Source organism: Oncorhynchus clarkii, chromosome 20 (assembly GCF_045791955.1).
Source record: "Oncorhynchus clarkii lewisi isolate Uvic-CL-2024 chromosome 20, UVic_Ocla_1.0, whole genome shotgun sequence".
In the NCBI taxonomy this organism is placed as follows: Eukaryota; Metazoa; Chordata; class Actinopteri; order Salmoniformes; family Salmonidae; genus Oncorhynchus; species Oncorhynchus clarkii.
The window spans coordinates 26,957,921-26,974,185 of NC_092166.1; the positions used below are offsets into that span (position 1 = coordinate 26,957,921).

Here is a 16,265-nt window from a genome sequence, read left to right on the forward strand (position 1 = left end):
TTTGGTTTTACACTGCTGCTTCTGGCTGTTAATTATCTATGCAGTCACTTTACTACCTACATGTACAAATTACCTCAACATGTACCCCCACACACTGACACGGTATATAGCATGGTTGTTATTATTTTGTGTTACTTTAGTTTATTTGGTAAATATTTTCTTAAAACTGCATTGTTGGTAATGGGCTTATAAGTAAGCATTTCACGGTTAGGTCTATACCAGTTGTATTCGGCTCATGTGACAAATACAATTTGATTGTCTCTAGAAGCGCTGCGCCGCCCTGTGTGATCAGGGTGATTGCAGGCTGGTGTCCATTGCCTGGATAGCTGCCCTGTGAGCACAGCAGGGGGTGCTGCATTTGCTGTGGGGAATCTCGTCTGGTGGATGCAGCAGATCCGTGGGTCCCTGGACCAACAAGCTCAGCTTTGTCTTAACAGCTACATGACTGCCTGCAAAACATGATCGAACAAGCTGGACTGGGGTGATGAGGTGTGAGTAATCAGCACTGATAAGAAGCAGAGTTGTCACTTGGTTCAGCTCCTGAAGTGGCAGTCACCGGAGGTGGTGGTGTTGCCTTTGAGCCTTAGCAAGGTGGTTTGTGTGTGATGGAGAAGGGCCTGGAGAAGGCCCTCCTGGGTCCCTCCAAGGGACAGCATCTGAAGCTGAGAGATGAGCCCTCATCTTGTTGCACTGTCCGACGGTGAGGGACTCTTCCGTCCCGTCATGCCCGAGCTTGAGGCTTCAGGGAAGGGCATTCCAACCCTGTCTTCCAACACTTCATAGGTCTCCAAGGTTCCCGTCCTTGTTGTTTTGCAGGAGAACCTTGAACACTTTGAGCAGTGTCCGGTCTGAGGAGCTCACCTGACCCATCTGAACAACTGCTGGATATTTTTTATTTTTTTTTAACCTTTATTTAACCAGGCAAGTCAGTTAAGAACAAATTCTTATTTTCAATGACAGCCTAGGAACAGTGGGTTAACTGCCTGTTCAGGGGCAGAATGACAGATTTGTACCTTGTCAGCTCGGGGATTTGAACTTGCAACCTTCCGGTTACTAGCCCAACGCTCTAACCACTAGGCTACACTAGTGGTGTCGGGATATTTGGACCTATACTTCTACGTGTGCACTTAATGGAGTACAACGAGGTGCTATCCACCACAGATAGTCTCCTGAAGTTACAGAGCCTCACGGTGAACTTGTCTGCACCGTCGACAGTGGCGCTTGTCCTTCAGCCACTTGAGGCTCTGCTCGACAGTCATTGAGTTGAATCTCTAACACCTGATGAGGTAGTGGTCCTTGCTTTTGCACAGGGGCAATACGCGTTGGCCTCTGCTGTGGGCTGTGTAAGTGGTAGTTCCTGTGCAGGTGTCTTTGAAGCCCCATAGTATAGCAGCACCGGGGTGTTTCTGCTCAAAGGCTGCAGGCTTGTCCCATTGTTTAAGGGCACTGGCTGCTCTGGCACTCTGCTTCCATCTTCAGCCATTGTGCTAGGTACAAGTGCTTGCTTGTAGGTAGGTAGGTAGGTAGGTAGGCAGGCATGCATGCATGTATGTATGCATGCATGTGACTGACATTGGCCCTGTATTCAGAGCTTCCCCAGAAGACACTCAACTTTGGAGCCACAGGACTCGATTACCCCTGGGCCAAAGTGAACAGGGCATGCTCACTAAGGTCTTGATGAGAAAAGAAAACTGACAGAAGCCTTGTGTCCCCTGGCCGGATGTCTTGCAACGTCATGATGACAGATCTCCAGGGCAAGGTAATGTAGCTGGCCCCATTGCTGCTCAAGGTCTGCCATGGCAGCGGTGTATGGCACTGGGTCATGGAGTGAGATGGCCATGAGACGGGGATCAGGCAGCTTGAGGTGGTTGAGAAAGTGGTGAAACTTGACCAATGCGTATGCAAGCAGACACGCGAAGGCAGACCCGTGAGTCCCTAGACCAACCAGCCCAACTTTGTCTTAACAGCTACAGGACTGCCTGCAATACATAATCAGTACTGATGAGAAGCAGAGGTGTCACTTGGCTCAGCTCCTGGAGTGGCAGTCACCTGAAGTGGTGATGTTGCCTTTGAGCCTCAGCAAGGCAGGCAGGGTTAATCGTCTCTAATCCGTCTCGAATGACCATGAATTTATTTTATTTTTTTTTATTATTTTTTTTTTTTTAAAAGAGTGCCACCTGTTGGTTGTGGAACTCAGAAAGGTGCAGGTTTAAACTAGAGACAATCACCCCGGGTCCCCGATCACAGGGACAATGATGCAGGAGACACTCAAGTAACTCATTTATTGCCACAAATACACACACACACACACACACACACACACACACACACAGACAGCATTGAATTGTTAGTACTAGTGTTGATAATGGTGGAAGTGGAGGAAGTAAAAGTAAAAGCATAATTGTAATTTTTTCGCATTGACACACTAGCACCCCACCATGTTAGGAGAAGTGTCCAGAGTTTGCAGTCAAGTATGCACTCTTCAGTTATGGTGTAAGAGCAGTGGGCAGCCCATCCCCAAGCCCCGACTATTACTAGGAGGAGGATTTTCTGCACAGTGTGTTACTCAATACATCCAATAACTAAATGAAGCACATACATTATTTGTCAGACAGTATGGGGACCAAAGGCATTAGCTACCTTGCTATAGGGATTTGAAACGGGCAACAAAACCCCTGATCCCAATCCAGTTTCCCCTAACCAAACTCTCACTTTGCCAACACTGCCTTTACCAGAGACTCAGCAAAACACAGAAACGTTGTTTTAAAGCCTCCATTAAGAATTGTTCAGCCATGTAAATGTACTATAGCCTATAATGCAGCGTTTCCTCTTCCAGCGCCTAGATCTCCCTCTGTGTGTAGGCTATAATTACATATACCCTCTGTCTGTGTACTCTCCCTCCGGCTGTGTACTGTAGTCCACTACCCCAGCAACAGTGGGATTCCCAGAATGCAAAGCATACTCTGCCACTCTAGATGATTTGCATTTGATTTATTTATAGATATAGTAGGTACATACATATATGAACAGAACAAAAATCAACTTTGAACAAATCTCACACAACATTAATTAAGGAGATAGATTTATTAGACATGATGTACAACTAATCGTATACAGAGTCATGGCTCCTGTACAAGTACTGTATGTGTACAGTACATAAAGTAGATGAATAAACTCACTTTTGAAAACTGATGATAATTTCACCCCAAATCTGTTTGACTTATCCACTCCACTATCACCTGACAATTTGAGTCCAATGCAGCTGTGAATGAACTGAGAAGCAGGCTATTGGGGATGGTTACTAGGTTCCTGGTACTTTAGTCTGGAGCCCCCTCTGTGCATACAAATATGAGGAAGGAATATAACAATGGATATGAAGTGGGGACTGGGTTTGCACTTCTCCTTTGAAACTCAATGTCTTTAGGCGATCAGGGTTTATAACCTCTTATAACCTCTGGCATAGTGACCTGTTGTGTTCAGAGTGGAAACTTTTGGAGGATTACTCATTGCCACCATGCAGTGATCATGAGACACATGTATGCCATGTCATTCATACCTTCAGTATCGATGTCACTATGGATCAAGACGAAGACAGGAGGCAAACAAGTTACTCAATGTTGCGCAATACCACATAAAAAAAAGCCAAGGAAGTCTGCTCTGTCTTGGTCTGTGTCAAACTAGCGTGTTGAAAGTGTGGTGTGTGTGTTTGCGCTTCAGCGCTGGGACTGTGAAGAAGACCATGGGATATGGAGAACTCATGACTGTGCAGAATGGGGGACCAACCAGACCACGCGGTCGAGGTGACTGACTAAGCATGACCGGTTAATGCGGTTCAAAGCAGTTGACGACTGAAAGGTTGAAAGTAACCTTAACCATTAAATCAGCAAAGAAAGACATGACCGGACAAGAAACCTGACCACATCTTAGTTAGAGGAACAGCATGTCTTAAAGCTAATCTTAAAATGTTAACCATGCTTCCTTTCGTGCACTCATTCACTCACACACTATTGTAAGGGTCATTGCAGAGAGCTGAATTGAAGGCTCTGTGTTAGAAGGCAATGCCTTACTAATCCATTAGTTTGACAGGCAAGTGGAAGGACAAAAGGCCTATTTGTGCTCTGGGTCTGTGTGTGGCAGCAGTGGAGGACATCAGGGCCTGAACACTGGCCCCGAGTGACAGCCCCAGTTCTGGGAGGAGACAGAGGGGGACAGGAGCCTCCCTGTATAAACCCTGCTGCTGTGTCTGTCGTTTAACCCCAGCGGTCACCCTGCATCAGTGATTTTGAGTCGTTTAACCCCAATGGTCACTCTGCATCAGTGATTCGGACTGGCCCGGACAAGGACGCTATGCACCAACTACAGCTACATGTACAGTACATGTCTAACTAAAGAGCGGGAGGGAGTAGAAAGAGGGAGGTGGGGAGGTAATCAAATGCTTGACAGTGAATGAGGATTGGAAAGAGAAAGAATGAGAAAAAAAGAATAAAGGAACTATATTAAGGGAAAATGAGTGAGAAATTATATGCCTGACAGGGACTGTGAAGAGAGGGAGAGTGGAATAGAGAGACTGATGCATAGTTACCACCTAGCAACAGACTCACCTTGGTTATCAGTTTTCTTTCCTAATTAACAGTATACATTTAGAAGGATTCTTTCATCTCTGGGATCAGGGAATATAGGAGAGTAGGTGGAGGTGTGAGTGACAGAGAGAGACGTCAAACACCTTCCATTACCGATACATCTGTCATAGAAAGAATATCCAAAAATATAAACCCACAACTGTACCATCAGTGAGATCATTTTGATAATTAATATGCAACTCATTGAGAAATCCCCTAGGTTAGAAATGCCATATTCTAGAGCTATTATGTGAAGATTTTGATATCATATCCCAGATAAATATCATACCAGAATCAATTCTCAAGTTACACAAAGGTTAAACAAATTACAGAAATGTTCAACGGGACTATCTGGAACATACAATTTACATGCTGAGCAGACAATGGTGACATCCATTCAGAAACCAACTCAGGTCAAGTCTCTACTGTTAACATTCATGGAAATAACGGGGCACCTTTTCTCTCGGGGGCACAAATAAATGAACAGTCTGAAGAAAAGTACCATTATTCCTCCACTGAAATGAATGGTTTTAACCTTGGGGAACAGTGGCACGCTCAGTGACAGCAAAAGGACAACAGTCTTCTACCACACCACAATCTCCTTATGAAGGCCTGCTGTGTGTATGTTTCCATGACAGAGCACACAGTAAAAAATGGTACCAGTGTCCGTCAGACCACTTTCTGAGAGAGAGAGACTTGATCAGATCAAACTAAAAAAAAAAAAAAAGACTCGTCTTTGAGTTCTGCAGGAAGCATGACGTCACTCAAGACATTCTCACCATATCCTGAAAGTGTATACACAAGACATACTCAAACACATCGAGGATCAGAAGACATTCTTCAGTTTGGGTGTGTGTACACTAAGGTAATAGCATATTGGGTATGAGTCACCATGTACTGTGTGGAGAGAGAGACTAGACAATATTATTGGGCGGATAGTGGATGAAACGAGAGACTTTTGTCCTTGTAGTGTGTCGGCATGCAGTGAACGATTACTGTACTGCCTGACTCTCATAGCTCCTTCTCTCTGTCTCTTACACACAAAGTGCTCCAGTCTATTCAGTTCTGGTAATATAGATGAACCATATAATTAAATGTTTTTTTTTATATAAATCTTACTGTTTGTCATCCTGCAGAGAGAGGGTGTGATTAGCTACTTCCCTCTGATCCTTGCATGACATCAATGAATCCTAAAACCACTGTGACCAGGGCCAAAGGCTGAGCCGGGTCACATATTTAGTTACATGTTTACTGCCTCTCTGCTCAAAAACACACCTCTTATCAGAATCTAACTCCCGCCAGCACACACACATACATACAACGCCTGTACAAAGCTTTATCTTTCAGTGCCACAGGCAGGCCTCTTTTCCTCCCACCTGACGTGTGTGTGTATGCGTCTATCCAAAACAGATGTGTCGGTCTCCTGCTGTTCCACCCTGATCCTGGGTCTGTGGATAAGACAGGGCAGGCCAGTATATGGAAGATAGAGATTCTCAAAGGCTAGGTGTTCTTGTATTCACTCACAGGGCATTGTGGGGGCCATTATCCAGTCCTGCTACTCTGTCACTATAGTGGAATTGGGTGCAAACCTTATCTCGCCGTACTTGTACGAAAGTGAGGTGTCATAACATACAGTTAATCTTTTTCTACAGGTAAAGAATAAAGACTTTTGTAAAAAAACGAAAAAGATATCTGCTTGGACATATACACATAACAGATAACGTGTATGAGAGAATAGGGGTGCAAGCTTGGGGAGCTGTATATTCTAACATTTCTTATTAAATTTGAGGAATTACTGCATGTTGTTATACTACAGAAATATAAAAACAAAATAATTTCAAAGATTTTACTGAGTTACAGTTCATATAAGGAAATCAGTCAACTTAAATTCATTAGGCCATAATCAATGGATTTCACGACTTGGAATACAGATATGCCTCTGTTGGTCACAAATACCTTTTTTTTTTAAAGGTAGGGGCGTGGATCAGAAACCCAGTCAGTATCTGGTGTGATCACCAATTGCCTCAGATATTAGCGGGAAATGGAACAGGCTGACATACAGAGCATTACAAACATGCTCGATGGGCCTCAGGATCTCATCACAGTATCTCTGTGCATTCAAATTGCCACTGATCAAATGAAATTACGTTTGTTGTCTGTGGCTAATGCCTATCCATACCATAACCCCACCGTCACCATGGGGCACTCTGTTTACATCAGCAAATCACTCGCCCACACGCCGCCATACACGTGGTCTGCGGATGTGAGGCCGGTTGGACGTACTGCCAAATTCTCTAAAACGATGTTGGAGGTGGCTTATGCTAGAGAAATTACTATACAACAGTCCCACCTAGATACTTCTACAGCTACATTTTAAGAAGTGCTGTTCCCCCTTCAACCACTAACTCTGCAATTAATATGGACAACCACAACATTCCTTGACCACACTGGGGGTTTTTAATCAGTATAGTCTAGATCAGTGGCCACCAACCTTTTCTAAGTCAAGATCACTTTCACAGTCAAAAAGCAAGCTGAGGTCTAACCCTCAGATTTTATTTTTTACATGACTTAAAAAACATGAACTTAATACAACAGTTCTGTAGAAATGTGGTTTGGGCAGTAGCCTTAATTCATGATCACAGTATATATTTTTTTATTTTACTGGACTGATGTTAACTGCTTCTGATGGTCATGGTGCTTTCAAGACAACTAGGAACTCTCCCCCACCCCCCAAAAAATGTGAAGCCAAATCATGAAGTCAGTGATCTTCACGTTAGAAAGTCGGAGCTCTAGAAAGAGTTTGACTTGGAAGTTGGATCCAGTTTTTTTCCCCAAGCGTTCCCAGTTGTCTTGAGCCCTATTCGGTCGGATTTAGTATTACAGGATGTGGGTAATATGCGTTTTACTATTGCACATCAGTGATTTTAATGAACGATCCGCATGGGATAAGGCTTCTCCCCCCCCCCCCAAAATAAAAAAATATCACTGAGGGAGTTTGATAATATGTTTGGTCTGTTCCCAGATGTACTTGTCACACACTACTTCCGCCTACCACAACACACGTGGAAACCGCAGCGGCAATTCAAAATATGGCACCCAATTCGAAGAAAACCAGGCACTGGGCAAGAAAGGAGACATTATATCTCAAATCTGTGTTGGGGGAGCTGCGCTTCCAGCGCCATTTTGAGGAAATGATTCACAACCATAAAAAGTTTGGGAATAAATATTTAAGCAGGTGTGTGAGGAATGTCCAGTCGTCAAGTCAACATTTGGCGACGCAGCAAAGTACTGTGAACAAATCAACTATCGACAGAGCATTAAGCACAACAACAACAAATTGCTCAAACCCCCAGTACTGCCCGTACTTTAAAGAAATTGATGCAGCTCTGAGTAAGAGCATATTTTTTATTGCATATCTGTTAGGGAAGCTAGCTAGCTTCTGAATGCATGGCTAGTATGCTGGCTAGCTATCATTAGCTAGCTAGCGGGATCGATATTAAAATACACTTGACGAGGCGATAATAAATAATTATAAAAACACAGGGCTATCGATACACTTGGCTACTTATTTATTGCAGCTTTTATGTTTTGTAATAGTGTTGAATGAAAACAGTGTTGACAGTGCTGAATAAAAACTTAAACATGAACTCATAAAAACAGCAGCTCTTTGCTGTATAGTTTGACAGTCTCTCTCTGGTCATGATTTTAAAATGTATTAAATCTTACGTAGGCTAGTAGCCCATCAAAAACTTTGCTGTGGCCACGGACGTGGAAGCTCTGTAGGAACCTGTGATTTGAGCTATCCGATTGGCCAGTGCAGTAGACGCACAGATCTCCCAGGCCCGCCCGGTAGGCGGAGCGCATGTCTGGTGATCAACTTGGAATGTCTTGAAGATCGACCAGTCTATCGTGATTGACCGGTGGGCGACCACTGGTCTAGATAGAATGTGATGATAGTCTTTATGGCTCTACTCCTGGCTGTGTGATGCTGCTCCCATCTTAATGTAAGGTAGAATATATGAGCGGCATGAGATTAAGCAGGGAGAGTGGGAGACCCTCTGTCTCGCTGTAATGATCCAGGCTCGTTTTATTTTATTCAGCTCAGTCCAATTAACCGAGTCCCCGAGGAGCCCAAGGTCTCAATTAGGATGGGCCTCCACATCCACACCAGCCAGTCTGGATCCCCCATCAGCCCCTATCCGCTCCTCCTCTGAGCCTAGCGTTATCAAATCCTTCTCTGAACAAAGCTATGAGGGGGAGAGTTGCACTGAGGAGCACAGTTACTTTGCCATGACTATTCAAGGAGACGTTACCGTGGAAATCCATTCTGTTGCTCTACTATTAATATTTAAAGACGATATAGCCAAACTCTCATTGCATTATTACTATGTTGTACTATTACTATTCAAGGAGATATCCTCTTACTGTATTGCTATGCCAAGGCCTACTCCAAGAGACTTTGTGAAAGTGATTCCTTTGATTTCTTTATGAAAGAGTTAAGTCTGAGATGAGACGTTTTCGGTGTGTTCCGGTACATTGTGACAGGAAAACGACACCACCTTTCCATCGTGTCGGCACTCTGCTCCACTCCTGAAGGATAGGGAGACACAGAATTTTCAGACGGAATCATGTGCCGTTATTCCTATGTAATCTAAACACACCAAGGACTGCGGTGTCATCACTTTATGTCATCGTGTGTGTCACTTCCTGGTTATCGCATGTCAGACCAGGAGTCTAGGGAAAGGGAGTCGGCTTATAATGAGGTCCTTTAGTGGGATTGGATTCGTCCATTAGCCCGAGAATCAATTCCTTCTGGGGACGACCTTGTTGGTTTGTGGAATGCTTGCTTGGGGGGAAAAGGACACCTAGTTTTTGTCACCAACTGCTCGGCCGTGTCTACTACTTAGTCCAAGAGAGGAGGTGGAATGATGCAACATTGTTAGATATTGTTTTAAAAAATTATGTAAAGTTCCAATGCAGACATTTGTATCTCTATCAAATTATTTATGGGCAACATTTAAGTACCTTACTGTGATTGTTTTCAAAAAATGTTTTTTTGTCAAAAATAGCTTCTTAGCAAAGAGCAATTTCCCAAACAGGAATTCTGAGTGTCGAGCGGAAAACTGAAAACTAGCTGTTATTTATTGGCAGATGGTTTCTTAATGGTCTATTAACTAATTTACCTTCTGATGACGTCGACATGCAGGCCAAAACTACATCCCACCAAACCAGGCAGTCTTTTCAAACAGCTCTTACACTAAAATAATAAATGCAGCAATGCACACGTTAGTAGGCTTTAAGTTCGAATGTTCCATTAGTTGAAAACTCCATTATCAAAAGTGACCGGAAATGCAATTATAAAATGTACAGCTTTTATTATAAAGGTGCATTTATGGTGAAAATGATCTTCCTCAAACTTGAAACTCACACGCTGCTTATGTATGTCAGTTAGACTCTACACCCCTTGTAAAAGCAGATTATTATGCTTCATTTTAAGAATTCATTTTGCCACTTTAGTTATACAAACCTTATTAAAACACATAGGCCAATGGGCTAGGCAACATGAGGTGTGTGACTCGGATTTTTAAAAATGACAATAAAAACGCATTGTTTCTTATGCAGGGTATCATTCAAGTGATAATATAGAACTCACAAGTGATAGGCTAATGTTGGCACCGATCAGACTATTCTTGATTTAATCTGGTCTTTACATATTATTTAGTCTGTGTGTGACATTTGTTTAGATGTAGAATGGAGCATTATCATGCACCTGTATCGAAATGGGCAGGGGAAAAAAATACATGTCATCTATGCACTTAAATAGCGAATGCAGGACGCTTTTCCCCATGGTTCATTTTCATTCCAGCCAGGTAAGCAATGTGCTTAATATTAGGAAAGTTGAGAAATAAATATAGTAAGCCTATAGAAAGCTGATGGGATCCTCTTTTTAATAGTGGCCTTCAACTCTGTTTCCTCCCGCAATTGCATAGCCTATAGAAATGTTGCACAACATGAGTTCATTGGCTCTCATGAAGTGTTTGAATTAGATTTTCAAATACAATTGCATTGATGTCAGAGTGATTAGATGAACAATAGAGTGCCGAGTACAAGGCAAGTTTTGTAGGCTACTAATTACCAGCAGCAGCAACAGAGCTTGGAGAAGTCTTATTACCGTGACTAAACAGTCATGTGGAATTTGACTGCCTTTGTGACTCGTGGCCGCCGGTAATACGGTCAACAGTGACCGTATAGTACTGAGGCTTCAAAACCAGCCTCTTTATCAAGCTGGTCCTCTTACGCCTTTGAGTGGCAAAATGTCAGGTCTAGGTCAATATAGACCAGACTACAGTGTTGCCCAACTCCAGTCCTCAAGTACCAAGAGTACATTTTTTTTTGTAAGCATCAACAAGCACACCTGATTCAACATGTGAACTAATCATTAAGCATGTAATGAGTTGAATTAGGACTGTTTGTCCCCGGGGCAACAACAAAAATGTGTACTTATGGACTTGAGTTGAGAAACACTGGACTGGATGACGCATCTGTGGGTAAACTGGTGTATTTGAAGTACAGTGTTTGATTACGAATGTGTACCTTCAACAGAAACCTAACAAACTCTACTGCCCCTTCCTTCCCTGGCCCCACGGAGATGGAGATACTAGGCTACTTTAAAAAAAAGTTTGCTTTCGACAGGTGTAAACACACACCTTTGACTCACATAAAACAAATGACAGGGACACAGGACATAGCATTTAGAATGTAGTAATACGTGACCTTAAAGTTCAGTTTTCAACCTTTTTGATAAAAATATAAATCATTAACTCAGTCCAGAGGATGTTTAGTTTATCTATGTAGAACTTACTACACATTAGAAAGGACTCACTAGGACAAAGTGTAACGACAAAGCCCAGCAAACAATTTGGGTGTACAACATTGGCCTCCAGTCGTAGTTTTGTTGCTGATGTGCAGCTCTCCAGAAATGGCATCTCTGCTATGGATGTACTTTTATACCGCTAGGGGTCCATGAGAAGAATGCCAAATGATTTCTCAATATCTTCTCACAGAAAGACACCCTTTTGTGAAATAGTAGGCCTTGTGAGGTCTATTTTGAAAGTGCAAAATCCTGTTTTGTGTCACTATTTGTTTTTTTTTAAAAAGTATATCTAAGCCTAGTATATAATAATAAATAAATAAATTTTCTTTGGTGGACACCTTCCAGGGCACTCAATAACATCTTATATTAAAAGGTAGGGCTACATCAAATCAAGTGCATCAAAGTGCAATTTTAAATTAATGGACCAGACAAAACAGGACCGATAAAAAGAGGGGTTGGGTAGAGGATACAGTTTAGACTAGAGGGTAAGGGTTTAGGGGGTTGGGTTGGGAATAAGTTACAGACCGGGTTTAGGGTAATGGTGTGGGTACACATAGGTATACAGAGAAGACACAGAAGGGGGGGGGGGGGGGGTGGCAGAATCAATCCTAAACTATAGGCCAGGGGTAGGCAACCCTTAGCTCAGTTGGTCAGGTGTGGTGACTAGTTGGAACAAATTCACACAGTCTACGGCACTTCATGAACAGGGTTGCCTACCCCTGCTATAGGCTTAATGTTATCGACATCCTTGAAGAGGTGTGTTCTTAGGAGGATGTTGAATGAGATGACTGTCTCTCTGCATGTTGTGTGTGTGGGGGAGTGCATTCCCAGGACCTGGGTGCCTTGCAGCTGAAAGGCCGAGCACCCATGTTGGAGAAGGGGGTGGCAAGGAGACCAGCAGAGGAGGAGCAGAAGTAGTGGGAGGCATAGACTGGGAGGAGGTGGGTGCCAGGTTGTGGACAGCTTTGTGGGTGAGGAGTGTCTTAAAGTTAATACGGGATTGCACAGGGAGCCAGTGTAGATTGATTAGGATTGGTGTGATGTGTTCGGTTGGCCTGATGCGGGTGAGGATTCTGGCAGCAGATTTCAGTTGAAGTCATTTGGTGGAGATACCAGTGAGGAGAGTGTTGCAATAGGCTAAACAGGAAGTTCCGGAGGCATGGATGAGAGTTTCGGTGCAGGAGGCCTAGATCTAGGCCTGTGTGGATCGATAAACACCAGAGGAAGAGGAATTGAACTACAACAGCAACTGAACTAAGCAGTATACCATATTTTCTGACATACTGTTATTGATGCAGGGCCCGGTTTGGGTTTTTACTTTAACTTCTCCACCGGTATTTGAATGTTTGGTTTGTTAAATGTGACACGCCATGTGTAATGTCATTTTTTTATAGCTTACTTCGCTACTTGAGTCATCTCTCTCAGCACCACTTTCCACACAGACCTAGCCACGCCCCCTGTCATTCAAGGAGCGCATTTGATGTTCCTCAACCACGAGACTTGCGTTCGTTCAGTCTGCATGGTCAATGCAGCACATGCAATAATGTTGATAACAATGTTCTTTTCACTCTGCTTCTTAATATAAATCCACTAGCATTCTATAATGACAGTATTAGTTTGTTTCTTACATCAGCAAACAGCTAGTTTGTCTTTTCTTAGCAAGTTGCCCTAAATCTTGTGATATGCTAATAGCTAGCTAGCTAATACATGTAATGAGTAAGAGCAAACGTAGCTAGCTAATACAGCCTGATAACACCAGCGATAGTGTAGACCTAAATCAGCATGCTGTTTGTGCAAAAGTATCTTCTAAATCAAAGAGGAATATGCAAAGCAAGAAAACGTTAGCTACATGAAGCTAAGAGAAAACATGCAATGCAGCAAAAGCTTACAGAGTCCCCTAGGAAACACTTTTCAACACTTTAGTTCCTACCCTGTCAAAATAACTCCTCCCTGGCATTTGAATTAGTTGTCATCTAAAACTGTATTCAAAAGTGCCCACTATTATATTCTAACTATATTCTAACTATAGAATTAGAATAATTCTAATTCGCAAGTCAAATCGCAATTGCAACATTTGGTTAAAAATAAGTGTGAGATCGTGCACTTTAGTACTTGAAAGTATTTTTACTTAAGTCATTTTATTTTTACAACTTATACTTTACTACATTCCCAAAGAAAATATTGTACTTTTTACTCCATACTTTTTCCCTGGTACCTAAAAGTACTCATTAAATTTGGAATGCTTAGCAGCACAGTAAAAATGGCTAAATTCACACACTTGACCAGGGATGTTCTCTTGACATCTACTGCCTCTGATCTGGAGGACTCACTAAACACAAATGCTTTGTTTGTAAATTATGTCTGAGTGGTGTAATGTGCCCCTGGCTATCCGTATGTAAAATAAAAAATAATACTAAAATGAGGACATCTGGTTTGCTAAATATAAGGAATTTGAAATGATTTATAGTTTAACTTTTGATACTTAAATACATTGTATAAATGACATTTACTTTTGATATTTAAGTATATTTTAAACAAAATACATTTTAGACTCTTACTCAAGTAGTATTTTACTGGGTGACTCACTTTTACGTGAGTCATTTTCTATAGCTTATCTTTACTCAAGTATGACAATTTGGTGCAGGAACTTCAGAAATTATAAAAGTGCTGACATTTGTTTTGTTGAAGTTGAATTGAACAGTATAAAACAATCAGACTGGAGAAAGACTCATTGAAATCACTTAGAATGTATTTGTTGCCACCCTAGGATCACTAACGACTCAAAGCAAATGTAGACCTTTCATTATTCAAAAACGAAAAATACCGTCATACCGTTCAATGTTTTTTAAAATACCATGAGATAATATTTGGGCCATATCTCCCAGCCCTAATCTGAACTATCAACAACTAAAAATACAATGGAAACGGGGAAAAAAATCCCATTACCTGATGACTACAGTCCTTGATACAGTAGTCTTGTATACTTTTCAGATATAAATTCAGAAAGAAAGAAAGAAAGAAAGGCAGACTAGTGTTGGCGTGTTAAGTTAAATATATGGCAGGTGACAATAGCAAAACAGGGAAGTCATTATTCTCGAGAGGCGCGCGCGGATGAGCAATAATGATCATGACAGTACATGCCCTTTGCTCTAAATCAAAACTCGAGTATCACTTTGGTCTGGGTCTTTATGACCACAGGCACATTCCGCCGTGGTCAGAGATCTCTCCACTTTAGCTCACACCTCGTCAGCTGCTCGGAAGAGTAATGTCATGCCATCCCTCGTGTAAGAATACTGTTGGCATGTTAAAATTAAGATCACAGTACTGCCAACATACTGCCAGTTATTGACCATTATTATTCTTAGCCCCACGAACAGGTTATTAATGTACTCAGTGCAGCAGCTCATTTTATTATCCATTCCTGGGCTTGTTGCGCCAGTAGGATATTGGAGGCTGCAATGCATGAACCAGCCATATGTTTTGACTCATATGAAGGTGTGACGGTTAAACCAGGTGCTGGTCTGTAATCAAAACATTATATTATGAGACCACAATACATGGAATTGTTTTATTGTACGACTATTAACCTATGTGAAAACGACAAAGCCCTCTGGTAACAGCCTTTACTCATGGCTGTGGGTAACCCGCCACAATATGCTAATAGCCTATTATAAATCAATTGACCTAATGCACCTCATCTGAAAAGAGGGAGGAATGTATATGACATAATATAAACTATGGAAATGCAGTCCTAATTGCTCAATGTCAGGCCACGAAACTTACCTTGGTAACCACATTCTGAATGAGTCCGGTATGCAGCTCAAACGTCCACTCTTTGCACATACAATGTTGCAGATGCCTAGCCGTATCATTGTGGGTGCCATTGGTATAAACGTACGCCGCTGTTCGCGGAAAACTATTATTTGCCCCATGAAATATAGGACTTCTGGTCAAATTAGTTGTGTTTGCCATAGGCGGAACACATGTGTTGTTCGGTTGGGCAAGAAGGAATTCATCAGAGTACTGGCTGAATCCAATAAATAACGCCGGAATCCATGTCAGCACGATTAGCTGTCTCTGGTACTTCCCAAATCCCCCAAGAAAAGGCAAGACACAACTGTCAATGCGTGTGAGCAATCCCGGCGACTCGGTTTCGGGGGACACGAAGCCGTTCTCCGATTGATGGTCCTCGGTATCGAGCTGTACCACGGCCATCGCGGTTTCGCTCATGGATGCGTCTGTAGTGCAGCCGAGTTGGCAATGCTGCCGGGAGACTCCACACTGCGTCAATAACCCCGCTCTGGTGGTGACTGCGGTGCGTAGGCAATCACTGAAATTGAAGCAGGACGCACTTCTTTATGACCAGGAAGCTGCTCACTCCCTGTGATCCTGTTTAGGTGGAGTCCCCGCACTATTATCACTGAAGGACAAGAGCTTATTTGGCTGACAGCAAGCAGGTTTAAATGCAGGCTGGCAAATGTCCTATATTAGAACAGACAAGCGCGACAACATGCGGCGAGTGAAGTTTTTAATCACCAATGTTTCCCATCTGCTGGATACATCTCATTTGCATAGAATTTGATCAACCTATCTGTGTGAGCTGTGCCGGAAGAAGTAGTAAACCAATGAAGGGAATACAACCTTGTCCCTTACACGGTTGCACGTACAGGTAACACACCTGCCCAAATACAGTTCTTTAGAGTAGCCTATAGCGTTTAGAGTTAAATAGTCACATGTACAAGGTTGCAGATGTAAGTACAGAGTACAAAACA

The 16,265-nt window shown here is 42.5% G+C and overlaps 1 protein-coding gene across 2 annotated transcripts in view; it reads right to left on the bottom strand.

The window, feature by feature from the left end:
* LOC139376140 (solute carrier family 22 member 23-like) overlaps positions 1-16,057 on the bottom strand; it is a 56,579-nt gene extending 40,522 nt beyond the window's left edge. The window contains exon 1 of one of the 2 annotated variants that reach the window (XM_071118380.1): positions 15,277-16,057. In XM_071118380.1, the coding sequence (XP_070974481.1) occupies positions 15,277-15,723 (447 nt within the window). In that variant the 5' untranslated portion in view covers positions 15,724-16,057. Of the gene's footprint in view, positions 1-14,439; positions 14,464-15,276 lie in introns of those variants that run through there. The other variant, XM_071118381.1, reaches the window with a different exon arrangement.
* Positions 16,058-16,265: the final 208 nt, after the last annotated feature.